The sequence below is a fragment of the Hyla sarda genome, chromosome 6, assembly GCF_029499605.1.
Source record: "Hyla sarda isolate aHylSar1 chromosome 6, aHylSar1.hap1, whole genome shotgun sequence".
Classification (NCBI taxonomy): Eukaryota; Metazoa; Chordata; class Amphibia; order Anura; family Hylidae; genus Hyla; species Hyla sarda.
In genome coordinates this window covers 92,330,050-92,357,830 of record NC_079194.1, presented here as the reverse complement: position 1 = coordinate 92,357,830, position 27,781 = coordinate 92,330,050, and the positions used below count along the sequence as shown (strand labels likewise).

Below are 27,781 nucleotides of genomic sequence, written 5' to 3'. Positions count from 1 at the left end.
TTGTGCCTCCAGCTGTTCCCCCCCCCCCTTGTCCTGCTCTCAGCGGCAATGCACTACTACTCGCAGGCCTGTGTGGCTGCTCGGACTGGAGTATTGCCCCTGAGAGCAGGACAAGGGGGGGAGGAGGGGTGTGTGTGTGTGTGTGTGTGTGTGGGGGGGGAACAGCTGGAGGCACAATATAGGGTCGGGCCATCTGCGTAAAATATAGTGCAGATCTGTTCCGTGTGACCCTGTCCTAAAGCGGTATTCCAAGTTAAAACATTTTTTGGCCTACAGCTTGCAAATCAAAAAAGTAATGTGACTGCACAATGTAAATCTATTAGTCCTGTGAAATGCTTTAACCACTATGTAATCCACTCACTGAGCCGGAAGCTATGTAGTTCTCAGCAGCCAGGAAGTGTAGTTTTCAGCAGAGCGCAATGTGGAAGAATCCATGTTCAACCGCTGACTGGGGAATATTACCGGGCACTTACATAGAATTTTCATGAGAAAAATCCTGGGATACATTAGTAAGCATGTCCTAAACATTATTACTATTCTTATTTCCTGGCTCAGAAGTTGGATAACACCTCTAATTCCTAGAATGGGATTGGATCCCATTGTAAGGACAAAGCAGGAAAACATTTTCCATGTTTTGTCCCAACAGGACCCAGCCATGCTTTTTTCACCAAACATCTATCTCCAGTACAGCACCTTATACCTGATGTAATCACTATATGATGACTTAACATGAAACCTGACACAGGTGGCTGTAGGCACAATGATTTGGCCATGAGCAGATTTAAAGTTTAAGAATTAAAATGTTTGTTTTTAAAGAAGCACTCCAACAAAAATGTTTTCGACGTATCAAGCTAACTCACCAGCAATATTCCTGCAGTGCAATTTGTTTCATCCCAGCTCAGCTGCATCTATACTTTGATCCCTTTTATGACTACAGCTGGGATTTGTGATCACTTGTAAACTGAACCTCAGACTCTATGATGTGATTTAGGATATTGAAAGTTCAATGTAACTGATCTGTCACTTGCTGCAATTCAGGGGTTGTCCAGGAATACAAAAACAGAGGTAATTTCATCTAAAGTTAGAACCACACTTGTCCTCGGGTTGTGTGTGGTAGTACAACTTAGCTCCATTCATTTAAACGGATATAGGCTGCAATACCACACACAAGGTGAGGGCAGGTGTAGTGCTGTTTTCAGAAGAAATCATGCAGTGTGTTGATACTCCACTCCCTGTCTCTGCACAGCCAGAGGCATCATGGGAGGTGTAGGGTGCATTATAACAAGGAAATAAGATTGCAGACAGCCAATAAATGGCACATCAACTAAAGCAGGTATGCACAAGAGACTAATAGCCTATGATGCAAATTACAAGCTAAAAAACATATTTGAATGTGCTTCTTTAATACAAATACTGGTGTCCTAATATACAGAATACATTTTTATTGGTCACAACCAATCAAACCAATCATTTGGCTGGAGTGGCTAAATCACTAGTATGCCTATGGCCACCTTCGCAAATTGCAGTCTTCTGGTAGACAGTATGAGCCATCCTGATATCTCTTGTCATGATGCTAATCTGCCCGGTCATGTTGCTATAATACAACACAAACATGGATGTCAATAAAAGCACAAATTACACATAGGACGCAGCGACAAGCTGGAAGATGATGCTACACAGATTTATGAACCTGACATATATGATCCAGATGATTATGGGATTATTCTCTACCATCCCATGAACCTGAAAGTACTTGATGGCAACAATATAGACAATGATGGGGTGAGAGTGCTTCAAACTGCTGAAGTCTTATCGTTATCATAGTAACTGCATATCTGAAATCTCACAATGCCGTCAATGCCTCCTGCTCAAAGTTTCTCCCACAATTTGTTCGCTGTAGCTTATTTTAAAGACAAAGTTATTAAAAGGTCAAAATCTGATGTCACGCGAAAGTTGATCATGATGTACGAGGCTAAAACTTCAGCTCATTTATGAAGTTCCAGCAATATTCTTCTGCCTGTATTATTAACAAGCCAAGTGTTCACACATCAATACTGAGAAGGGTAATGTGCATTAAGGTTGGAAGCCTATGTCAAAGCATGGAAACTGATCCATGTATAGGCACATGCATGCGTGCTGGGTAACAGAACAATGGAGGAGTCACGTTAGCGGGACCATCCAGTCGCAATGGCTGTTAATAAATAACATTGTGCACAGGAGCACATATAGGTCATCAGGACACTCATCTACACTGGTGCCTACACCAAAAGGCATCTCACTGATGTCTACATCAGTCATCCGTCTTCCTAGCTAGTCTGCAAAAAGTCCAGTTATGTTCCACTGTGTTCTCGTTGGCCCGTTCACTCATGTGGTGGACCCTGGTGTTTCGGATTGTGAAGCCTTGCTTTGTAATATACTCCATCAGGTGGACTCTAAGGGAGACCTCCTGGTGGTAATCACATGGCCCAAACGTAAAAGAGACTTGGCAATCCCGAGTGTCCATCATGTGCTTATTCCATTTAGTGAAATGGTTGGCGATCCCCTCCAGTAATGCATGCACCTTGGTGGTGATTGTAAGCTGGGTGATGATTACGGCCACGGGGTTGGAATACTTTGATAATTTTCTGGTACTGGACAGTTCCACAACTTCCTCGAAAGTGTCCGTAGGATATAAAGGTTTGGGGTCATTCAGAAATTGTATTAAAGGTTCAATCTGATAAAAATCGGCTTCTTTCCGCAGCAAATCAAACTCTTTGAAGTCTACAGGCACGGTAAGTTCTGATGTCCGTAGAAAGTTTAACACATACCGGAAGAGGGATCCATCACGGTCAATAAAGTAATTGCCCTGGGAGTCTCTAGCAGTGGGGAAGTCACCTCGAAACATGGCACCCAACATGGAATCCGGATAACGGGTTAACGTCGAGAGTGAGGTCGTGTACACATGGCCCCCGACATTTAGCGTGACTGGATCGGTTGTCTAAGAGAAAGATTAACATTAACACAGGAAATCAAAAGGGTGAATCAGAGGATATGTTATAATGTTGCTGTTTTATTGTGTTTAACCACTGGAACCACTAACCATGAAAACAACGGAGGCCAAAGCTTCAACTGCAAAGAGTCAACCAAGGTGCTAAGGTACCGAGAACTGCATGTGAGCCCAAGTGAAATGAATAGGGCTTATCTGCAGTACCTGTTTTAATTTTGGCAATCAGTGGGGGTAACATAACTAATCCCCAATTATCAGAAAATGACAGTACACTGATCCCTCAACTTACAATGGTCTCAACATACAATAGTTTCAACATACAATGGTCTTTTACAATACTATGGACAGTCCAGATCTGTGAAATGTGTCAATGGCTGGAAGAACTGACCAATCAGAATGGGCATTTTACTGGTAAAACCCCTGTATTACTGAAGTGCATGCACTGACTGGTGCCTGGTAGCGCCCCCTACAGTACAGGGAGGAACTACAAGTTCTGTTCTACTCTTTACCTGTGCCAGGGTTAGCTGCTCCTTTGGACAGCAAGTAAGGGCGGCTCCATTTGGGACACTGTGAGTACTATATAGGACCCTATAAGATCCTGCCCTCTACATAAACCATTGTTTTCCAACCAGGGTGCCTCCAGCTGTTGCAAAGCTACAACTCCCAGCATCCCCAGACAGCCAACAGCTGTCTGGGCATGCTGGGAGTTGTAGTTTTGCAACAGCTTGAGGCACCCTGGTTGGGAAATACTGACATAGACAGTGATTACAGCTCCCAGCAGCTCTTTCTTACTTTTATATGTAAGGATTTGCTTTATTTCTATTAATTATATACTTATTTTTCTTTAATCCTCCCCTTTTCCTATTTTTGATGACATTTTGGTACTTTCAGAACCAATTACCAGGTTTCAATAGAGTTATGGTCTCAACATACAATGGTTTCAACATACAATGGTCATCCTGGAACCAATTAATATTATAACTTGAGGGACCACTGTATATCCTAGGAACGGACAGAAAAATGGGCCCCAGGCTAAAGATTTACATTTTGAAAGTAGGAGGTACCAGGATTATGTATCAATATGTGGGAATATAATTTACCATTTGTATTGAGCAGACAGCACTGGATAGTGGGGCCACTGCAGGATACCTCAACCACATACAATATGGAGCTGCTGCTTACTAGTTTGATGCCTGGCTCACGTGATTTAAGACATCTGTATGGCACTAATAGCTCCTTGTAAGGGTTAAAGGGGATTTCCAATATTTCTTGATTAGCAGGAAATTAATATCTGGGTCCCCCACCCATCCTGAGAATGAAGGGGCTGATTCGGGGTCTGTGGTCCTACACAGCAACCAGCTGAGCTAGGGACCGGCAGCACAACTCCATTTAGGAGAATAGAGTCAGGAGATCCCTGGTGAGCTGGTCAGGGCAGGAGAGACCGCTAAGAAGGGAAAAAAATGGAAAGGAGCTGCAGCACTATGGTTCCTGAAGGTGCAAGTCATCATTTTTAGTCACATTAGCTCAGTAAAGGTCTTGGTTAGAGATGAGCGAACTTACAGTAAATTCGATTCGTCACAAACTTCTCGGCTCGGCAGTTGATGACTTTTCCTGCATAAATTAGTTCAGCTTTCAGGTGCTCTGGTGGGCTGGAAAAGGTGGATACAGTCCTAGGAGACTCTTTCCTAGGAATGTATCCACCTTTTCCAGCCCACCGCAGCACCTGAAGATGAACTAATTTACGCAGGATAAGTCAGCAACTGCCGAGCCGAGAAGTTTGTGAAGAATCGAATTTACTGTAAGTTCGCTCATCTCTAGTCTTGGTGATGGAATATGCTGTCACTTTAACAATGGCCAACATCACATGTGTGGGACATCTCCCCAGTAATTTAGTGTCTGGCGTTTTTTTCCATACCATGTATCCCCAGTCTCCATTATCCATTTGGTCAAATGACTGATGCTTGGAGTGAACCCGACGTCTGAATGCTGAGGAATGCATACACCAATCGCTTCGTCCAGCTCCTGCAAGACACAATATGTAACATATGAAACACATATGCAGAGCAGACGTTCGCAGCCGAAGGAGCATTGGGGGAGATTTATCAAAACCTGTGCAAAGGAAAAGTTGCCCAGTTGCCCATAGCAACCAATCAGATCGCTTCTTTCATTTTGCAGAGGCCTTGTTAAAAATGAAAGTAGCGATCTGATTGGTTGCTATGGGCAACAGGGCAACTTTTCCTCTGGACAGGTTTTAATTAATCTCCCCCAACCCAGATTTCCATGTTAGTAAATGAGTTTAGATGGAAGGGGCAGTGGTGAGAGTGCATGACCTGCAGGTCCATTCCACCAGGAGACTCGGACCCCCTGTTCTCACAATTATAGTGGAGTCTTACTCGTCATACCCCCATAGTCAGACACTTATCCCCTATCCTGCAGCACCGGAATTTATGAGCAGAATTTCTTCTCTCAGAAATTCTGTAGTGTGAACATACCCTTAGGGTATAAAAGCAAACTTAGCTGGAGCTGATGGTGATTGCTAAACGTATAATGTCAAAGAGGCAGAGCAGAGCTGCTGAAGGGTCACGGCCTGGCGCACCGTTTGCGCACCATCACTATCTTTATGTCAATTTAGGAGGAGTTGCCAGGCTGTGGCACTTAAGCAACTTGGCACTGCCTCAATGACACTTGGCTGAGAAATCAAAAGAAGATTTTATAAGTTTGGCAACCACCATCAGCTCCAGGATTTGTTTTTATACCCTAACAGCTATCCACTGGTGTCTGCAGCTAGGGCTGGGCGGTATACCGGTTCATACCGAATACCGAAATTTTTGTGCTGCACGTTATGAATTTTAACCCATACCACAATACCGGTTTGGCCCCCCCCTCGGGAATGAATGAATCAGCTCAGCGCTGTGCTGTCCCCACATCGGGGAACTAATCCTATATGACCTGCGAGTGCTGTTCTGCCCCCCCCAATTAATTATTAGCCCAGCGCTGTCCCCATAAGGGTACTACTCACTTGTCACCCGTATGCGCTGCCCTCCTCATCCTGTTTTTTGCGGCCGCCGGCGCTGACACTCTATACCAGTGGTCTCCAGCCTGCGGACCTCCAGATGTTGCAAAACTACAACTCCCAGCATGCCCGGACAGCCGTTGGCTGTCCGGGCATGCTGGGAGTTGTAGTTTTGCAATATCTGGAGGTCCGCAGGTTGGAGACCACTGCTCCATACTATGCGGTATCACTATGCCCGGGCTGCAAAAAATAAACAAAATAAACTTTAACTCATCTCCCGTTGGTCTGGTACCGGCCTCACTTGTTTCCTGGGGACAGGAACGTCGGAGAGCCGTCAGCCTATCACCGGCCGCAGCTATGTTCCGCCTCGGCCGGTGATAGGCTGAGCCCACTGTCATGTAAGAAGCCGGCTTCTTACATGACAGTGGGCTCAGCCTATCACCGGCCGAGGCGGAACATCGCTGTGGCTGGTGATAGGCTGACGGCTCTCCGACGTTCCCGTCCCCAGCGTAAGGCCGACGTAAGTGCGTTAAAGTTTATCTTGTTTTCCTTTTGCAGCCCGGGAATAGGGATACAGCACAGTATAGAGTGCGAGCGCCGGCGGACACAACAAACAGGACGAGGAGGGCATCGCATGCGGATGACATATGTGAGTATTTACCCCGATGGGGATGTGGGCTGGTAATTAATATGGGGGGGGGGAGCTAGGAAATACCGTTATATACCGTGGAACCGCCAAAAGTTTAAAAAATAACGTGATACACACATTTGGTCATACCGCCCAGCCCTATCTGCAACTCTTAGCAACAAATACCGCTGACAGATTCCATTTAAATGGAGTCTGCCAACAGTTCTGACTGTCTTATATAGAGGTTGGATCAGTAATGATGCAACTTGCATGACTGAGGAAAATGTTGTTTGAGGTCCTGACTGCCACTATGACAAGTTTTTCAGAGCTGCCCTGACCGCTCCTGTATACTATGACCGATGGCTCTAGCATTCTCCTGTATACTATGACCGATGGCTCTAGCATTCTCCTGTATACTATGACCGATGGCTCTAGCATTCTCCTGTATACTATGACCGATGGCTCTAGCATTCTCCTGTATACTATGACCGATGGCTCTAGCATTCTCCTGTATACTATGACCTATGGCTCTAGCATTCTCCTGTATACTATGACCGATGGCTCTAGCATTCTCCTGTATACTATGACCGATGGCTCTAGCATTCTCCTGTATACTATGACCGAAGGCTCTAGCATTCTCCTGTATACTATGACGGATGGCTCTAGCATTCTCCTGTATACTATGACCGATGGCTCTAGCATTCTCCTGTATACTATGACCGATGGCTCTAGCATTCTCCTGTATACTATGACCGATGGCTCTAGCATTCTCCTGTATACTATGACCGATGGCTCTAGCATTCTCCTGTATACTATGACCGATGGCTCTAGCATTCTCCTGTATACTATGACCTATGGCTCTAGCATTCTCCTGTATACTATGACCGATGGCTCTAGCATTCTCCTGTATACTATGACCGATGGCTCTAGCATTCTCCTGTATACTATGACCGAAGGCTCTAGCATTCTCCTGTATACTATGACGGATGGCTCTAGCATTCTCCTGTATACTATGACCGATGGCTCTAGCATTCTCCTGTATACTATGACCGATGGCTCTAGCATTCTCCTGTATACTATGACCGATGGCTCTAGCATTCTCCTGTATACTATGACCGATGGCTCTAGCATTCTCCTGTATACTATGACCGATGGCTCTAGCATTCTCCTGTATACTATGACCTATGGCTCTAGCATTCTCCTGTATACTATGACCGATGGCTCTAGCATTCTCCTGTATACTATGACCGATGGCTCTAGCATTCTTCTGTATACTATGACCGATGGCTCTAGCATTCTTCTGTATACTATGACCGATGGCTCTAGCATTCTCCTGTATACTATGACCGATGGCTCTAGCATTCTCCTGTATACTATGACCGATGGCTCTAGCATTCTCCTGTATACTATGACCGATGGCTCTAGCATTCTCCTGTATACTATGACCGATGGCTCTAGCATTCTCCTGTATACTATGACCGATGGCTCTAGCATTCTCCTGTATACTATGACCTATGGCTCTAGCATTCTCCTGTATACTATGACCGATGGCTCTAGCATTCTCCTGTATACTATGACCGATGGCTCTAGCATTCTCCTGTATACTATGACCGAAGGCTCTAGCATTCTCCTGTATACTATGACGGATGGCTCTAGCATTCTCCTGTATACTATGACCGATGGCTCTAGCATTCTCCTGTATACTATGACCGATGGCTCTAGCATTCTCCTGTATACTATGACCGATGGCTCTAGCATTCTCCTGTATACTATGACCGATGGCTCTAGCATTCTCCTGTATACTATGACCGATGGCTCTAGCATTCTCCTGTATACTATGACCTATGGCTCTAGCATTCTCCTGTATACTATGACCGATGGCTCTAGCATTCTCCTGTATACTATGACCGATGGCTCTAGCATTCTTCTGTATACTATGACCGATGGCTCTAGCATTCTTCTGTATACTATGACCGATGGCTCTAGCATTCTCCTGTATACTATGACCGATGGCTCTAGCATTCTCCTGTATACTATGACCGATGGCTCTAGCATTCTCCTGTATACTATGACCGATGGCTCTAGCATTCTCCTGTATACTATGACCGATGGCTCTAGCATTCTCCTGTATACTATGACCGATGGCTCTAGCATTCTCCTGTATACTATGACCGATGGCTCTAGAATTCTCCTGACTGGAGACCTAAAACACAAGGGTCGTAATAAGAATGATAACCCACGTATCACTGACCTCAGTATATGATTGTAGAGCCTTTCTCACGATGTCCTGCACATCAATCTTTGTATATGTCTTAAAGATGAGTACTACAGATATCACCACAGAGGAATCAAAACCTACAAAATAGATGCAAGTAATGAGAATCAACTGCATTGATCACATCCATCATCATTCTTTATGCGGAGCAGGAATCTCTACATACAGAACCTTTCTAGCTCAGCAGTCATCCATTTCATGCTCTGAAAACCCAGAAGGTACAGTCTGATGACTTGGAGTAAATACGACGCCTTACAATATATAGGCTAAAACAGACAAAATGGAGTACAGCGCTCCATGGTGCATTAAAAGATAAACCTGTGAGCTGTATAGAATATGAATTCAACACTCACCTATAGGGGTTGTGTTTCCACATACACAACAATGGTAAGCGCGTATAATGGTAGTGTCCGCAGCCGGCCGGTCAGGTATAGAGATCAAACGGATAGCTTCGAAGAGGAACACCGGTCTCAATGTGGCGCTGGACACAGATGGTATACACAAGTGGATAAAAGCAAGGTAGTTTATTCTCCCATCATGCCAAGCATGATTGGAGAATAAACTACCTTGCTTTTATCCACTTGTGCATACCATCTGTGTCCAGCGCCACATTGAGACCGGTGTTCCTCTTTGAAGCTATCCGTTTGATTACAATATACAGTGGTCCCTCAACATACGATGGTAATTCGTTCCAAACGACCCATCGTTTGTCGAATCCATCGTATGTTGAGGGATCCGTGCAATGTTAAGTATAGGAAGCTGTACTCACCTGTCCCCGTCGCTCCGGACCAGGTCCTCACCGCTCCCGATGCTGTACTAGGGGCTCCAGATGCTGTCCAAGGGGCTCTCGATGCTGTCCCACTGCTCCGGTGTCTTCTTCGCGATCCTCCGGCTTCTTCCGCATCTTCTGCAGGGTCCGGGCCTCGCTTTCTGGTGACGTTATTACGCTGCTGCGCCGGCGCGGCGTGCGTAGTGACGTAATAACGACGCCGGAAAGCGAGGCCCGGTCCCTGGAGAAGATGCGCAAGACACCGGAGGATCGCGAAATGGGACTGACCTAAACTTCCTATATTTAAAAGGAACTTGTAACTAGCTTCATGCTGCCCAAACCACAGGCAGCATGAAACACTGAAATTATCCCTTATCACAATGATAAATGACTGGACGGCTGTGTCAGAGTAACCATAGCTGTAACTTCAGTCAGGAATGGGGGCTCCGAGTCCTTCAGGCAGTCTCCAGCCCTGATTGATAGATCTCTATTTGTGTATAGGGAGAGATCTGTCAACACCCCCTCCCCCCCCATAATATCCATATACCCCATTAGAGGTTCTTCTGTGGACAACCCTCTTAAGGCTGCGTTCACATAGCTGTACTAATGGTCTTCTTAGAACAATATAATCTCCTGGTCCTTACATATATTCTGATAAGGACATATTAAATGCAGCTTAATCTTTTTAGACCCTCCTGTTTCTGAATTGATCCATCAATGATGAATGTTTATGGAGGGCTAGATCTTCTTGTGTACCCACATGTGGTTCTGCCTTCCTGTAAAAGTATAGCACTGCCTGCATGTTTCTTCCTATAAATGATATAGGCCCATATAGTACTTCCCCGCTGTAAATGTACTGCCTGACTAACACTCCCTGAAAATTATATAAGCACAGATAGTACTGCCTCCCTGTAAGTGGATAGACTGCCTTCCTGTAAATGATCCATGCACAGATAGCACTGCCTTCCTGTTAATAGTAATGCCTCACTGTATATGTAGTGGCTATCTCCTACTGTATATGAAATATGCACAGATATTACTGCCTTCCTGTTAATTAATAGTAATGCCTCACTGTATATGTAGTGGCTATCTCCTACTTTATATGATGTAGGAACAGATAGTACTGCCTCCCTGTAAATGGACAGTACTGCCTGCCTCTTCCTGTAAATCAGGGGTCTCAAACTTCCGGCCTGCAGAATGAAATTTTCCAGCCCGTGCGTTAGGCAGGCGATTTCTTCAGGCATTTAGCCCTGCTTCGGGCAAGCAGTGCTAAATGCCGGAAGACTTCGCACACATCAGCACACACTGCTACTGTACCCTTATCTCCCTGCTGCAGCCTATAACAAGCCTTCCTGAGGGATGCATGAGATTGGTGATGTCATCGCATCCGCAGCGCAGGACGCTGACGTCCTGCGCGACGCATGTGATGACATCACCTAACGCGCGCATCCCTGCAAAGAAGGCTTGTTTTAGGCTGCAGCAGGGAGATGGAAGTACTGTAGCTGTGAAACTTAACTTGTCTAATTAGGGAGGACCTGCTTATCACCAGGGACTAACCTATCTTCTTAGGGGGCATAATTGTTTAAATAGGAGCCCTACCTGCCGGGGGTAAAATCTATCTGGGGGCCTGTACACCTATTGGGAACCCCTACCTGATCATCAGGTAGGGCTCCACAGTAGGTAGACAGGCCCCCAGATAGATATAACCCACATCAGTGATGGGGATCATATCTATCTGGGGCCTCTATACCTACCTGATGGGGGTCATATCTATTTGGGGGCTTGTCTGGGGGCATTATATGTGAGGGGTGCATGGTGGGGGCATTATATGTGAGGGACGCATGCGGCCCAGTCTCACCCCGCCTCTACCCCCAGGGGCCCCTGGATAATTTGAGTTTCAGACCTTTACCTGCTGTAAATGATGTAGACGCAGAGCGTACCGCCTCCATATAAATGGATAACCCTGTCTTTTTCTGTAAATTATGTAGGCACATTTCATATATAAGGTAAGTTTACACGTAGTGGGAACGTACTTCAGCTAGAATAGATGGCTACTGCAACAATATATAACTATTGGCCCTGATTTACATGCAGGACTGTAGAGTCGGAGTCGAGGAGTCGGACGAAATTTTGGGTACCTGGAGTCGGAGTCGGCAAACAATGCACCGACTCCTACTAAATTTAGATTGGAATAAAAAAAAAAAAAAGAAGCAAGTTTAAAGGACAAGTCTCACAGTAAACAATTGTTCAGCTTTTAGTGCTGAAGGTAAAGTTATACAGGTTTGTAAATCACTTCCATTACCAATGCTGCTTAGAAACAAGCTTTATCTGCATTCTTCTGTCTGACAGGAAATTCAGCTGTTCCAGGTTTTCATGACTTGCGACCCCCTATTCAGGCTGTTATCAGCAGCATCCCGGGGCCGTGACGTGACAATTACCCAGAAAACCCCTGTGCTGCAGAGAGCTGCCTGAGCTCGGCCTTAGCCCCTCCCATCTGATGAATATTCACACTGTCCTCCCTCTGTTCTGCAGTGATTGGCTGAGCAGCACTGCCTATATGTCGGCTGATTCAGATCATAGTTCTCTCCCCTCTCCTTGCTAATGTTTTTACACTGATAACGGAGGAGAGGGGGAGGGGAGGGAGCTGCCAGCGTAGGGCTGTCACACTGAGAATGGAGGGGAGGGAGAGTAGAATTGTCACACTGAGCACTGGGGAGAGAGGAGTGCAGGGCAGAGGAGGGGGGAGGTGATTGTAGCACTGTAAAGCTATTTCATTGAGAGGAGGAGGGGGAGGGAGTGATTTTACACTGTAAAACTGCAGCTTCCACTCCAGGGTCCCTCTCTCTGAGCACTGAGATTACATTGTGTTTCCTCGTGGCCACCCTGCTGTATAGGGCTATGATTGGAGCTCAGTGTTATGTGGGAGTGGCTAACATAAGTTAGGGGAGGTAACAAGCTCTCTGCTCAGACAGCTGAGAGCAGGAAATGTGAGCAGTGCATGCAGGGAAATGTAGTCTTTGAGATCACAGGCATAGCCACCATAACCAGGAAGTAACTGCAATTTATGAGCTGAATAGCCAGTGAATGGGGGCCGGAAAAAAAATCACAAACATGTCAGAGAGGTGGTAGGTGAATATACTATGGAATGGCTAGGTATTTTTTTTTTCTTTGCTGCATGGGATATCTTCTTTAAATGTCCCAATTCACAAAAAGTTATAATTAATGACTTCTCTACTGTAAGAATAAAGACCAATGCATGCAGTGCCTCACGTAACTGCAAAACAAACACGTTAAGTGACCGTGAAGAAGCTTTTCATGTGCTTCACTATATGGCACGCAACGCACAATTAGGAGCGGCAATACTTATACTTTCCATAGTGTTGTGTTCTGCTGTTACAGGGAACCCATGGGTAACCTAGCCTCTCACTGATAAGGGATTAAGTAAATTTGTTTTTTTGCAGGACTAGAGACACTTGTATAAGTAAAGGGAATGGAGGGTCAATAGTTCAAGACTGAAGCTGTAAACCATTGGAAAAAGGCTATAAAAACTTGTAAACTTGATTGTTAGCTTAAAGGGGTACCCCGCCCCTAGACATCTTATCTCCTATCCAAAGGATAGAGGATAAGATGTCAGAACGCCGGGGTCCCGCAGCTGGGGACCCCCAGGATCGCCGCTGCGGCACTGCGAGTTCGCCCTGTGCGTAATGATGGGCCATACAGGGGCCGGAGCCTCGTGACGTCACAGCCCGCCCCCTCAATTCAAGGCTATGGGAGGGGGCGTGGCGGTCATGCCCCCTGCCATAGACTTGCATTAAGGGGGCGGGCCGTGATGTCATGAGGGGCGGAGCCATAACATCACGCAGCTCCGTCCCCTGTATCGCCCGTCATTACACACAGAGCGAACTCGCTCTGTGCAGTAATGATAGCGCAGTGCCGCAGCGGCGATCCCGGGGGTCCCCAGCTGCGGGACCCCGGAGTGCTGACATCTTATCCCCTATCCTTTGCATAGGGGATAAGATGTCTAGGGGCGGAGTACCCCTTTAAACATGACTATGGGATTCTACTAGGGAAATCATGTTTTATAATAAATGCCCCTTCCTGGATCCTCCCACTGCCCTATCTTCAGCAGCAGATCAGCACACAAACTGTTCAATACAGTAGACTGTTGGCTTCCCAGCCAGTAGTCCTGTGGTAATGACATGTACGTTGCCTTTCTTTCCTTCAAGGAATGTATAAAATACATTCGCATATTAATACAGAGGAGTCGGGGAGTCGGAGTTGGAAGTACAAAAAACTCCGGAATCGGAACATTTATCTACCGACTCCACAGCCCTGTTTATATGGGGTTAGTGGTCATCAGGATTTTTACAAGAAGGGGATCTCAAAACAAGACCGTCCATTTAAGAACACTTGAAAACAAACCACTGTAAATGGAATAATACCAATTTCTCCACATATCCCGGTGAATGTCTATAGAGGGTGATCTCAGTTATATCATCCATAATAAATGAGGAGATAACTGCAGCTCCATTTGTTAATGTGTTTTGCTCATTGCTTAAAAAAATAAAAATAAATCTGAGGTGATGTAACTCCAGAACGCGGGGAGTGTCCACACAGTACTACCATGTTACAGGAGGCTATGTATTAAAGGGGTACTCCGCCCCTAGACATCTTATCCCCTATCCAAAGGATAGGGGATAAGATGTTAAATCGCCGCGGTCCCGCTGCTGGGGACCCCGGGGATCGCTGCTGCAGCACCCCACTATCATTACTGCACAGAGCGAGATCGCTCTGCACGTAATGACGGGCGATACGGGGGCCGGAGCATCGTTACGTCACGGCTCAGCCCCCCGTGATGTCACGGCCCGCCCCCGTCAATACAAGTCTATGGGAGGGGCGTGGCGGTCGTCACGCCCCCCTGCCATAGACTTGCATTAAGGGGACGGGCCGTGATGTCACGAGGGGCGGAGCCATGACATCACGCTGCTCCGACCCCTGTATCGCCCGTCATTACACACAGAGCGAACTCTGGTGCCGCAGCGGCGATCCCCGGGGTCCCCAGCAGCGGGACCGTGGGGATCTGACATCTTATCCCCTATCCTTTGGATAGGGGATAAGATGCCAGGGGCGGAGTACCCCTTTAAAGGTTGTCGTCCAGAGGACTGTGCTGTCCTCTCTTTTAGTGAACAAGCTGCCAAAGAGCATAGATTAGTAGTCTCCAAACTGAGAACCCCCAGATGTTGCAAAACTACAACTCCCAGCATGCCCGGACAGCCGTTTGCTGTCCGGGCATGCTGGGAGTTGTAGTGTTTAAACAGCTGGAGGTCCATATAGTTTGGAAGCCAATGGTATAGACAATAAACCAGCAAAGAATTCTGGGTGATTTTAGCTCTAAAGCCTAAAGAATTGTGATGGACTATAATACAGGCTATAACTCAGGGCCAATGGTTCCAACAAGTTCAGGATGCCAAGGTAGATGGTGGCCACATACAGGAGAAGGCAATGACTGGGCACAGCTATCTCCAGTGTAGAATATATACAGCTGAGAAAGGTGATATTTATATGGCATATTGCATACTCAAGGGTATCCATGTTGTGCCTCTCGTGCAATAACATCTTGGTAAAGTAATGATTCTGGGCAGAGGTCCTGGAGTTGGGAGCTGGTGCTGCCTTCTCATAAAAGCAGTGCCTATAGGCTGCTGCCTAGAGCGCCTTCTTGATGGGGGGCGCCGCTCTGCCTACTGCAAGAAAGTTACAACCAGCATCCAAACTATTCGCTCAGCCAGCATGGGTGTGTCAAAGGGGGGGTCAATGGGCGGAGTCAAGAGGGTGGCAAAATTAGCTTTTGCCAGGGGTGGCAAAAATCCTTGCACCAGCCCTTTATAAAAGGACGTTCTTCTCCCGTGACTGATCCTCCAGGTATCTGCTGAACACACTGGGTAAACAGGTGTAGACGTGTATGTGCTGTGTGTATTTATGTACACGTGGTTATCTCTGGGTTCAGGGCCAAGATAAATACGAAGCGTCTGACACTCATCAGGGACTAGAATATGGATTAGGGCAGTGATCTCCAAACTGTGGACTTCTAGATGTTGCAAAACTACAACTCCCAGCATGCCTGGACAGTGGAGACCACTGGATTTCAGCAAGAGAGGAATCTCTTAGATAAATGTGCAACCCTCATAAGAGAAATGCTTCCTCCTCACCCCCAGGTCAATGATCTCCATAGAGACTTGTCAGAAGATTCTTAAAAAAAAAAAAACAGATGTCCACGTTAAAGTCCTTCAACCCAAGATAAGTGACTGCTTAGAGTTTTTGAGTCTATAGGGGGACACTGCTGGCTTGCTGCAATTATCCACCATCGAATGTCATCTATAACCACAGGAAACCTGACAGACAGATCGGCATAAACTGAATTTATTTTCAAATTTCACCAAAAATTCTAATTCGTCCAAATCCAAAATTGATGTTTTTAGTTTTGGTTGAATCCGTCACAGCAGGAACAGCAATAAAAAGAAGGGTTAAGTCAGGGTCCTGGGTTAGGAGTAAGCTATCTTGGCATTGAAAAGTTTTAGAAGTGTTGGACATAGTCACTGGTTGGACTTGATGGACGTAAGTCTTTTTTCAACCATACTAACTATGTAAGACCGCAGAATGTCTTACAACTCGTTTTTCAGTACAATTGGGGCACTGCTGAATAGAATTTGACCATACATGAATTTTGGGAGAGTTGTTTATCTCTATTGTCTGATGAAGGCTAATGCAGTGTCCAGCCTACTCTGATTATCCCCTCTACGAATCAGCCAAGTCATGTGACCAGAGAATCCCATGGGAGCAGTGGTTCTCAACCTTTTATGCAACTGTACCCCCAAAGGGTTAAAGTATGCCCGCTGGGAACTTAAGCGTGAGGGGTACCCACGGACACAATAAGTCATAAAAGTAATTATTAATAATGGCGTGTGCTTACCTTTCTAATGCGATACCTAATCTTTGCCATTATCCCCCCCATCGTAATGCCCTTGTGCCATTATTTCCCCGCTCCGATCCCCTTGGGCCAATATAAGAGATACATACAATAACACCCCCATAATACTGCGGCGTTACACTTAGTCTAACATGCTTACCAGGCCTGTGTCTATCCGTTCAGGGGGAGGCTGCACTGAGGGGTGACGTCCTTCTGCGCTGTGCCGGAAGCTCTGGGGAACGTCAGGGACGTCACACGTCAGGCCCAGCAGCCACTGCAGCTCACGTAAGGTGGCCGCGGTACAATATAGTGAGCTGCTGTGGCGACCAATCCCCGCTCTGCGCTGACATATACTGGCCAATGCATGGTCGGTATTTGTCAGTGAATTGCCGTACCGCTGCATAATACTTAGCGTACTCCTAGGGGTACACATACCCCTGGCCTAGAGGGTCCAGAGGGTGCAGCACCCAGAGGGTCCAGAGGTGTAGGCACCCAGAGGGTCCAAAAAGGGTGGCTCCCAGGGGTCCAGAGGGAGAGCTGCCCAGAGGGGGAGGGGCCTAGAGGGAGAGCTGCCCAGAGGGGGAGGGGCCTAGAGGGAGAGCTGCCCAGAGGATCCAGAGGTTTAGGCACCCAGAGGATCCAGAGGTTTAGGCACCCAGAGGGTCCAGAGGTTTAGGCACCCAGAGGGTCCAGAGGTTTAGGCACCCAGAGGGTCCAGAGGTTTAGGCACCCAGAGGGTCCAGAGGTTTAGGCACCCAGAGGGTCCAGAGGTTTAGGCACCCAGAGGGTCCAGAGGTTTAGGCACCCAGAGGGTCCAGAGGTTTAGGCACCCAGAGGGTCCAAAAAGGGTGGCTCCCAGGGGTCCAGAGGGAGAGCTGCCCAGAGGGGGAGGGGCCTAGAGGGAGAGCTGCCCAGAGGGGGAGGGGCCTAGAGGGAGAGCTGCCCAGAGGATCCAGAGGTTTAGGCACCCAGAGGTTTAGGCACCCAGAGGGTCCAGAGGTTTAGGCACCCAGAGGGTCCAAAAAGGGTGGCTCCCAGGGGGTCCAGAGGGAGAGCTGCCCATAGGGGGAGGGGCCTAGAGGGTCCAGAGGGAGAGCTGCCCAGAGGGGGAGGGGCCCAGAGGGAGAGCTGCCCAGAGGGGGAGGGGCCTAGAGGGAGAGCTGCCCAGAGGATCCAGAGGTGTAGGCACCCAGGGGGTCCCAAAAGGGTGGCTTCCAGAGGGGGAGGGGCCCAGAGGGTCCAGAGGGAGACAGCACCCAAGCTTGAATCCTTCAGTGGGTCCATGCTGTCATAATAATGGGCTTTTATTGGTCCAGCCCAAGCCCTCATACACGTGACTTCGGAGCCAATCACTTATCCCTAGAACCTATCCCTAGGGGGCAGTGTTCTCTTGAGCCTGTCCAGGCAGGAGTTGTAGTTCATCTGCTGTAGATTGAAGCCTTATGGGATGATCCTGTACATCTTACATGCGGCTATAAGGAGGAGCACGTGTTCTGTACACGATCCTGCCCGCACTGGTATATTCCCCCCCAGCAGGATCTACTCCCCGGAGGGGTCCGCTATAAGACAAACACTAATATACAGAGTATGTGTGCGGTCAGAGCCCGGCCTCCCCTCCTCCAGGGTAACACCCCGAGCCCCCACACTTCCGCCCTCACCTGATCGCTGTCTGCCCGGATGTACAGAAATCCAACGGGGAAAAAACCTCAGCAGACCAATCGCCCCAGTGTGTACAGCGTCAAATCCGAGGCCTGCTCCACCGACTCCGCCTACAGCCCCGTGAGAATGATAGAATTGGTCCTCCCCGCTGCCCGTAGACTTTCTCCGTCCGCGCGATGTCATTGGAGGTCGCGCGGCAACATTTTCTTTGACCACGCCCCCATGCCTCAGTGAAGGCGCGACAGAGGCGTGTACCCTATCTCGTTTGTGATTGGTTTACTCTGGTCAACTGACTAGCGTAGGGTCACGCCGCGTTCTGATTGGAGGACGCCGTGGAGAAGGGCGACGTCTTGTCAGAGGACAGAAGCAACATGGCGGCGCTGCGGGGTCTTCTGTGCAGGGGGAAGGTGAGGACTGGAGGCGGGTGATGACGGGGCTGAGAGGGTGAGGGGATTGGTATTGACTGTGTCTGTGTCTCCACAGAGCCATGTGTCCGTGCTCCTCCGGAGAGAGTTCCACAAGAGCTCGCCCGCCGCCCTTCAGGTATAGTGTCCTCCCTCCTGACCCTCAGGGACTGCTATGTCTGTATACACTGTATGGGGCTTGTCCTCTTCTCTCTGTATATAATGCTGGTATAAGGGAAAGCTTTATGTGTGGGCTCGGTTCATACTGTGCAATTTTGTTGCGTTTTTAACATGCGTTCTCAGTAAGTTCACCGATCACGTCAAGAACACACAGTGTGAATACAGGTAAGACCGATCAATATGATGATGTGAAGTCACAGCCGAGACCTCAGGTATGTTACTAGTGCAGGTAAAGCTCTGTTCACACAGGCATCTAGGACCATGACAGATCTTATTCCCTTATGCGCAGTGGGATGGCAATTATGGCAGTGTTTTCCAACCAGGGTGCCTCCAGCTGTTACAAAACTACAACTCCCAGCATGCCTGGACAGCCTTCGGCTGTCCAGGCATCCTAGGAGTTGTAGTTTTGCAATAGGTGGAGGCACCCTTTTTGGAAAACATTGCCGTAAGTAATTGCCATCCATTCCACGTCAGTGACAAAGATCATGGAGGCTGTCCAGGCATGCTGGGAGTTATAGTTTTGCAATAGCTGGAGGCACGCTGGTTGGGAAACACCGACTTATGGCATCAGTTTCTGTGATGCAGAATAATGCAGGAAAGAGAGTAAATGTCATTATGAACACAACTTAGTGCCCGTAGTGACCGCTCACATTTGTTTCTTTCCTTTACTTGCCTTTTATAAAAAAAAAAAAAAAAAAATCAGGGCATGATTGGTTGCTGTTGGCAACACTCTGTCAACCTCCGTATATGATGAAAGACGCCTGCGAAGCGTCAGCAAGACGAGCTGTATTCAATGAGCTAGATTTATCAAAACCTGTGTAGAGGAAGGGCAGGGAAGATGCCCATAGCAACCAATCAGATCGCTTCTTTCATCTTTTCAGCGACTTAAAGGATACCTCCGGGATGTACAAGTTATCCTCTATCCTAAGTATAGGGGAGAAGTGTTAGATCGCGGGTGCGTCCGACCGCTGCCCCCACCCCCCACTGTGATCTCCCAAACGGAGCCCTGGCTACCTGCATGGAACGGGCATTTTCGACCACCACCTGAAGCGGCGGCCTACATGCCTCCTCCATACAGTTCTATGGAGAGCCGGAGTGCTGCTTTCGGCAATCTCCAGCTCTGCCATAGAACTGCATGGAGGGGGCGCGTCGGCCGCAGCTTCGTGCTGTGGTCGAAAACGCTCGTATCATGCAGGGAGCCTGGGCTCCGTTCGGGAGATCACGGGGGTCGGACCCCCCCTCTCCCCCCCCCCCCGTGATCCCCTATCATTACGATAATTTTTACATCCCGGAGTTCTCATTTTAAAAAAGTACCTGTCACCAAATTAACTTTTTCTAAACTACTACAAGATAGGGGATAAGTGTTTGATCGCGGGGGGGTCCGACCGCTGGGACCCCCCCCCCCCCCCAATCTCCTGTACGGGTCCGCGGCTGTGCTGTGGCTCTCCCGTGCAGGGGGCGTGCCTACCGCAGCATGACGTTGTGGCCGGCACGCCTCCTCCATGCATCTCTATGGGAGAGGCGGGGAGGCAGTGTTCGTGCCTCCCCGGCTCCCCCATAGAACTGTATGTGGGCAGGGAGGAGACGGGGCGTCACCGTCGACCTCTAGGTCGACGCTATGCGCCTTAGCGCTCACTATGAGCGCTATTGGCGGCGCCCCGTTAGGGAGATCTCGAGGGGTCCCAGCGGTCGGACCCCCCGCGATCAAACACTTATCCCCTATCTTGTAGATAGGGGATAAGTGTATATTGCGCTGCAGTTGTCCTTTAAGGCTGCCGGGGGACCACTTTCGCCCTCACATTGTTGCAGTGCTGTGATGAATAGAAGACCTCTTGCTCTGTGTAGCTTTCATTGAGGCTGTATTAATTGTGGCAGTAGAATGCCCATACAGTACAGAGATGGGAGAAAGATACTAAAGCATTTAAGTTAAATTAAAAACTAGAGTTAAATACAGAGGTTAATTGTAATTGGTGTGCTCTTTCCCTTTTTTTTTTAATATTTTTTTTTTCTTGTTGTTTAATTATTGGAGAAAAAAAAAGCAAAATAAAGATTAATGTTAAAATTGTGGCAGGGAACAGAACAGAGCCAACTTGTGGCTGTTTTTTCTATTACATTTTAAACATATTATTTATAATTTTAAAAGCAAGTGAATGGGAAAGTGTCTGCAAATTACACAAGGAACACTATATTAAAAGTTTTATTTGGTGACAGGTACTCTTTAAAAGAAAGATGTGGTCTGATCGGTTGCTATGGGCAACTGCTCCACTCTTTCTCTACACAAGTTTTGATCTCCCCTGATGTCCCATTCTTAGTTTCATTCTGAGTTTAAAACTCCCACAGATTTAGGTTCAATGTGGTTGGATCCCTGAAATCTGTGTTGCCACCCCAACCTATGGCTCTCCAGCTATTGCCAATATACATTAGTCTTCGGCTGTCTGGGCATAATGGGAGTTGTGCTTTAAAGTGTTAGTGTCATTTGTATAGACTCCTAAGGCGTTGTCAAAAGTTTAGATCACACCAGGTCTCAGTCCTGAGACCTGCTGCGATCACAAGTTATAGCCTATTAAAGTGCCCCACAGCATGCTTCACTGCTTGGTTGGCTGTCCTGTCCAACTTATTTACTTCATTATAGTCTATGGCAGTGGTCTCCATACTGTGGACCTCCAGATTCTGCAAAACTACAACTCCCAGCATGTCCAGACAGCCGGCGGCTGTCCAGGCATGCTGGGAGTTGTAGTTGTGCGATGACTGCAGATCCACAGTTTGGAGACTTAGGCCCAGATTTAACAAACTGTGTGAGAGAGAAAGTAGAGTGATTTTCCCACAACAACCAATCACAGCTCAGCTTTCACTTTACCAGAGCTTGTTAGCTGAGCTTTGATTGGTTGTTGTGGGAAAATCACTCTACTTTCTCTCTCACACAGTTTGATAAATCTGGGCATTAGTGTCTGCAGTGAATGAGCCAGATTTGACTTACCATCGACCTTAATAGACCATAATTTTCCTCTATCAGACCCGTCACACAGTTGTTAGCATCTTATTTTCACTTGCTTGCTTTTTTTTATTTATTTTTTGTTTTTCACAATTTAAGAAAAAATAGTTGAGACTGAATCATGATTTTCATATTTGAAAATTGTCAACTACAACAAACATCTGGCAATTTTTTATTTTTATTTTTTTAAAGAAAATAAGTTTGAAAAAATGCTGCAATAAAAAAAATAAAAATAAAGGTGAATTCTCCGGTCAGTGGTTTCCAAACTGTGGCCCCTCAGGTGTTGCAAAACTACAACTCTCAGCATGCTGGGAGTTGTAGTTTTGCAACGTCTGGAGGGCCACCGTTTTAAGACAACTGGTCTAAATTAACAGAGGAGTAATAGAAAATACACAATTTTACTATACGGTTTCATAAAAAAAAAAAACGTATGCAACCGTACAGAAAACCGTGCCCATAGACTTCCCATTCAAAACTGTATGCACCATGATGTATATGGTTGTCTCCGTTTCTCAAACCATAAAGTTTTTTTACTTAATTTTTTTTTTCCGGACAGAAAACCATGGTCTACCACGGTTTTTGGTCCGGGTAAAAAACTGTATTAAACCGTATATACTCGAGTATAAGCCGAGTTTTTCAGCACGATTTTTCGTGCTGAAAACACCCCCCTCGGCTTATACTCGAGTGAACTCTCCACCCGCAGTGGTCTTCAACCTGCGGACCTCCAGAGGTTTCAAAACTACAACTCCCAGCAAGCCTGGGCAGCCATCGGCTGTCCGGGCTTGCTGGGAGTTGTAGTTTTAAAACCTCCGGAGGTCCGCAGGTTGAAGACCACTGCGGCCGTCGACATCATCCAGCCCCCTCTCACCCCCTTTAGTTCTGTACAGTACTCGCCTCCGCTCGGCGCTGGTCCGGTGGGATAGTGGTTCCGGGCTGCTATCTTCACCGGGGAGGCCTCTTCTAAGCGCTTCGGGCCCGGCCCCAGAATAGTCACGTTGCCCTGACGACGACGCAGAGGTACGTTCATTACCAACGTACTTCTGCGTCATCGTCAAGGCAATGCCTCTATTCTGGGCCCGAAGCGCGGAGAAGAGGCGCCCCCGGTGAAGATAGCAGCCCGGAACCACTATCCCACCGGACAGTCCTGCAGCACCGGACCAGCGCCGAGCGGAGGTGAGTACTGTACAGAACTAAAGGGGGTGAGAGGGGGCTGGATGATGTCGAAGGCCGCAGTGGTCTTCAACCTGCGGACCTCCAGAGGTTTCAAAACTACAACTCCCAGCAAGCCCGGACAGCCGATGGCTGCCCGGGCTTGCTGGGAGTTGTAGTTTTGAAACCTCTGGAGGTCCGCAGGTTGAAGAACACTGAGGGCGGATGATAAGGGGATGATGAAGGGGGGGGGGGGTGTGGGATGATGATAAGGGGATGATGAAGGGGGGGTGGGGGATGATGACAAGGGGATGATGACAGGTGATGATGATGAGGGTCTGGATGATGACAGGCGGTGATGATGATGTTAATGACGGGGGTCTGGATGATGACGGGGGGGGGGTGGGGATGTATTTCCCACCTTAGGCTTATACTCGAGTCAATAACTTTTCCTGGGATTTTGGGTTGCAATTAGGGGCCTCGGCTTATACTCGGGTCGGCTTATTCTCGAGTATATACGGTACACTTTTTTTTTTTTTTTTTTTTTACATGGGAGTCAATGGGAACCGTACAGAACCGTATGTACGGTTCCATCCAGTTTTTGGCTTTGCTCAGTTTTTTTTTTTTTTCTTGGAATTTCAATCAAACAAGTAAAACTTTATTCATAATGGAGGGAAAATTTAAAAAAAAGTTTACGTTTTTTCTTTAAAAAAACGGATGCAACCGGACGTCATTTTTCAAACCGTATACAGGTAAAAATTTGTACACACGTTTTGATGAATCAGTTTTTTTTTTTTAATAAAAATCCTGATACAAAACTGTATTGTAAAAATGTGGTGTGAACCCACCCTGACTCTGCTGTTTCCTCTGTACAGATATTTTTTTTTTTTTTTTGTCTATTATAATCTTCTTTCGGTGTTTCATTTTCAGCTTTGCAGAGAGAGTTGCTATGTTTTATACAGGTTTTAAATATGGTACACTTTGTGTGAGGGGCTTGCTAGTGTATTTTGTGTGTTTTTTATTTTATTTATTTATTTATTTTTTTTTAATACAATCACTATATATACCTTTTCTTGCTTTAGATCACTGTACGGGATGCTTTAAACCAGGCTTTGGATGAAGAGCTGGAGAGAGATGAAAGAGTGTTTATGTTGGGGGAGGAAGTTGCTCAGTACGACGGAGCATATAAGGTACAGTTAGATTTTGTATTGAGGATTTTTATGTCTACAACAAGAATGAAGTAAAACCATGTAATGTATAAACCTCCCAGTGTAACAAACACACAAGAGAAATGTCGCCTACTACAATGCTAATAGTAGAGCGTAGTCATGACCTCCAGGCTTCTGCCCTTTCTCCTTTTTGTAACATGATAGTGGGCTGTCAGTCTTTTACAGAAAGATGGAGAGCCACAAATACTCCTCATCGTCATGCATGGCACGTGTATTTACAGATTGTCGTAGCCCCAGCTATAATGCGAAAAATAATTCGCCATACACACCACCTCTGTCTGTATATTATGCCGCCAGTACATAAGGCGACGTTCCTCACCTGACTGCAAACATCAGACAGTAGGAGGCGTCACAAAGGAATAAGCTAATGGAATGGTTCAATAATTAAATGGGTACTCCAGTGGAAAAAAAAATCTTTTTTTCAAATCAACTGGTGCCAGAAAGTTAAACAGATTTGTAAATTAATTCTATTTAAAAATCTTCATCCTTCCATTACTTATCAGCTGATGTATACTACAGATATCAGCTTATTAGCTGATGTATACTACTAAAACACCGCTTATATAATTGCTCCATCAGTCAGGCAACAGTCAGAGGTGGATCCTGGCGTCTGCTCAGCTCTCTGCTTATGTCGTGCAGCTGATTGACACACAGGGCTCGCCTGCTTGTGGTGGCCCTGTGTAGCTCTCCTACTGTCAATCAGATGCGCAACGTAAGCAAATAGAGGCAGAACTGACTCCAGGCTCCGCTTCTTCTGTTGCCTGACTGCCGGAGCAATTATAAAACCGTTTTTAGTAAGTATAAAACAGCAGAATCTATTGATAAATGTATATGAAGCCCTAGGTCACTGTGTGCAGCTTCACAAACCTATTGTTGGTGACAGTAATGCTTTAAAGGGGTACTCCACTGGAAATCACTTTGCCAGAAACTGGTGCCAGAAAGTTAAACAGATTTGTAAATTACTTCTATTAAAAAAATATTAATCCTTCCAGTACTTCTTAGCTGCTGTTATGATCCACAGGAAGTCCTCTTCTCTTTCAACTTCCTTTCTAGTCTGACCACAGTGCTCTCTGCTGACACTTCTGTCCATTTCAGGAACTGTCCAGAGCAGGATAGGTTTGCTATAAGGATTTGCTCCTACTCTGGACAGTTCCTACAATGGACAGAGGTGTCAGCAGTGAGCACTGTGGTCAGGCAAAAAGGGGAAAAAAAAACTTCCTGTGGAGCGTACAGCAGCTGATAAGTACTGGAAGGATTAAGATAATTTACAAATCTGTTTAACGTTCTGGCACCAGTTGATTTAAAAAAAAAAAAAAATATAATAATAATAATTCCAGTGGAGTAACCCTTTACTAGGGATCGACCGATTATCGGTATGGCCGATATTATTGGCCGATAATCACGATTTTCGGCATTATCGGTATTGGCAATTACCTTGCCGATAATGCCACGACCCGCCGCACCCCCCACTGCACCGCCCCCATTGCTTCCCCCATCCCCGGTTTTATAATTACCTGTTCCCGGAGCCCACGCTACTTCTTGCTCCTGCTGCATCCTGCATTACGCTGTGCGCAATGACAAGTGACGTGACGTGCGCGACGTGATGTCACCGTCAGTGCGCACAGTGACAGTTCAGGAGGACGCCACCGGAGCCAGATGTGGAGTGGACCCCCGGGAGCAGGTAATTATAAAACCGGGGATGGGGGAGGCAATGGGGGCGGTGCGGCGTGGCGGGGGGAGCAGTGGCGGTGATAGGTCTCAGGATCCCCAGACAGGCGGTGGGGATAAATAGCCGATAACTTATACCGGAATATTGGTATAAATTATCGGCCCTAACCTCCACCGATTATCGGTATCGGCCCTAAAAAAAACCATATTGGTCGATCCCTACCCTTTACCCCTTTAAGTATTGGCTTCTGCACTAACAGTTAAAAGTGCGGTGATGTGAAGTCACAGCATAGACCTCAGGTATGTTACTAGTGTAGGTAAAGCTCTGTTCACACAGGCATCTTGGACCATGACGGATCTTTTGTCACTGATCCAGAATGGATGGCAATTACTTATGGCAATGTTTTCCAACCAGTGTGCCTCCAACTGCTGCAAAACTAAGCTGTCCAGGCATGCTGGGAGTTGTAGTTTTGCAATAGTTGGAGGCACACTGGGAAAAGCTGACTTATGGCATCAGTTTCTGAGCACCTTTGCAGCATATCCCCTTATTTAACGAGTAACGTGTAGCCTCCATGACATAACTATGTTCTGTAGCATGCTGGGAATTGTAGTTTTGCAACATCTGGAGGTGCGCAGGTTGAAGATCACTGCCCTAGGGGATACATTTTTATGAATGATGTATCGTCTTTAAGGTGGCAGCTGAGAGAAACAGACATTACCCCACACCCGTCAGGATAAAGTAGATTGTAAGACGCTTCGCGGATGTGCTGTAACCAGTATGGTTTAGGCATATCCAAAAAAGAGTAGATGTTTACCATCAGGCACAGTGATGTTTCTATATAGAGTACAAAAATACAAAGATGGGTGTTTGTTCAGCACATTGGGCGTAATGTCCGCCTGGGTGAATATATCTTTTTGTACATGTGATGTTACTAAAACAATTTTTGTACTGAAGATTTATGAAGATAAAGCATTGAATAATAATTTGTATCGTGTACTGCTTGTTGTGAACAGCGACATTCCTATCAACAATCTTATGAAGTGTGGAAGCTGCCCTTGTCTGTTTTCTGAATATTGTGGGTCTTTAAATGGTTCTTACAATGTATATCTGTATTTTTTCAGATAAGCAGAGGTCTTTGGAAAAAGTATGGTGATAAAAGAGTTATGGATACCCCTATTTCCGAGGTATGAGGCTTGTCACATAGATGCAGTAAAACAATTCATATGCATCAGACATTAAGTAACCACATTTAGGTGTGAGGTGATTGTAAGCTCTTGTGATCGGGGCCCTCACTCCTACTGTTTGAAATTATAATCAATTTATTCATCGAATGTTCTGTAATGTTTTGGAATTTTTTTTCTGCACATGTACCAAATGTATTGTATACTGCAGCAAACTATGTAGGTGCGATATGAAGGTTATGCTCACAATTCCCTGTATGTTTGTGATATATGTTGACAACTTGTCAAAAAAAAAAAATATTTATGCTGACATATACTCTGGCATATTGCCAGGGGCCGTTGAGTTTAATGGACAGAACGTAGTCAACCAATCAACTATATACGGTCCCTTCAGCTCAGTGGACCTGTTGTCGGTGCACCGTGGTATGTACCGGCATCCGGCGCATGAAGGGTAAACAAAACCTTATTATTATTGGGATTTTCAACCACATGTTCATGTTGATTAGCAAATCCTTCACTTCCAATAAAGGGTACACTCTCCTCCAGGAGTTTAAAGGGGTACTCCGCCCCTAGACATCTTATTCCTATCCAAAGGATAAGGAATAAGATGTCTGATCACAGGTGTCCCGCCGCTGGGTACCCTGTGATCTTGGCTGCGGCACCCCAGACATTCAGTGCACAGA

The 27,781-nt window shown here is 46.6% G+C and overlaps 2 protein-coding genes across 4 annotated transcripts in view; one reads left to right on the top strand and one right to left on the bottom strand.

The window, feature by feature from the left end:
- Positions 1-158: 158 nt before the first annotated feature.
- KCTD6 (potassium channel tetramerization domain containing 6) lies at positions 159-18,636 on the bottom strand. 2 transcript variants are annotated; one of them, XM_056524481.1, is made up of 4 exons: positions 18,294-18,426; positions 8,879-8,982; positions 4,902-5,008; positions 159-2,977 (listed from the first exon to the last, which is right to left on the bottom strand). In XM_056524481.1, exons 3-4 carry the CDS (start codon positions 4,983-4,985, stop codon positions 2,291-2,293), a joined length of 771 nt encoding a protein of 256 aa, XP_056380456.1. In that variant the 5' UTR covers positions 4,986-5,008; positions 8,879-8,982; positions 18,294-18,426; the 3' UTR covers positions 159-2,290. The 2 variants fall into 2 exon arrangements, with proteins under 2 accessions (XP_056380456.1, XP_056380455.1); XM_056524480.1 differs by lacking the exon at positions 8,879-8,982 and having other exon boundaries at positions 18,294-18,636.
- PDHB (pyruvate dehydrogenase E1 subunit beta) overlaps positions 18,545-27,781 on the top strand; it is a 26,139-nt gene continuing 16,902 nt past the window's right edge. The window contains exons 1-4 of one of the 2 annotated variants that reach the window (XM_056524479.1): positions 18,545-18,701; positions 18,778-18,837; positions 24,102-24,209; positions 27,039-27,101. In XM_056524479.1, the coding sequence (XP_056380454.1) occupies positions 18,666-18,701; positions 18,778-18,837; positions 24,102-24,209; positions 27,039-27,101 (267 nt within the window). In that variant the 5' untranslated portion in view covers positions 18,545-18,665. The remainder of the gene's footprint in view (positions 18,702-18,777; positions 18,838-24,101; positions 24,210-27,038; positions 27,102-27,781) is intronic. The other variant, XM_056524478.1, reaches the window with a different exon arrangement.

Bases quoted from the DNA above. Each gene is read 5' to 3' on its own strand.
- KCTD6 (XM_056524480.1), bottom strand. From the start codon at position 18,477: ATGACATCGCGCGGACGGAGAAAGTCTACGGGCAGCGGGGAGGACCAA. The intron at 5,009-18,293 runs GTGAGGGCGGAA...TGTGTCTTGCAG, and splicing joins TCCGGGCAGACAGCGATCAG to GAGCTGGACGAAGCGATTGG. The intron at 2,978-4,901 runs GTATGGAAAAAA...TCTTTCTCTTAG, and splicing joins ATGGAGACTGGGGATACATG to ACAACCGATCCAGTCACGCT.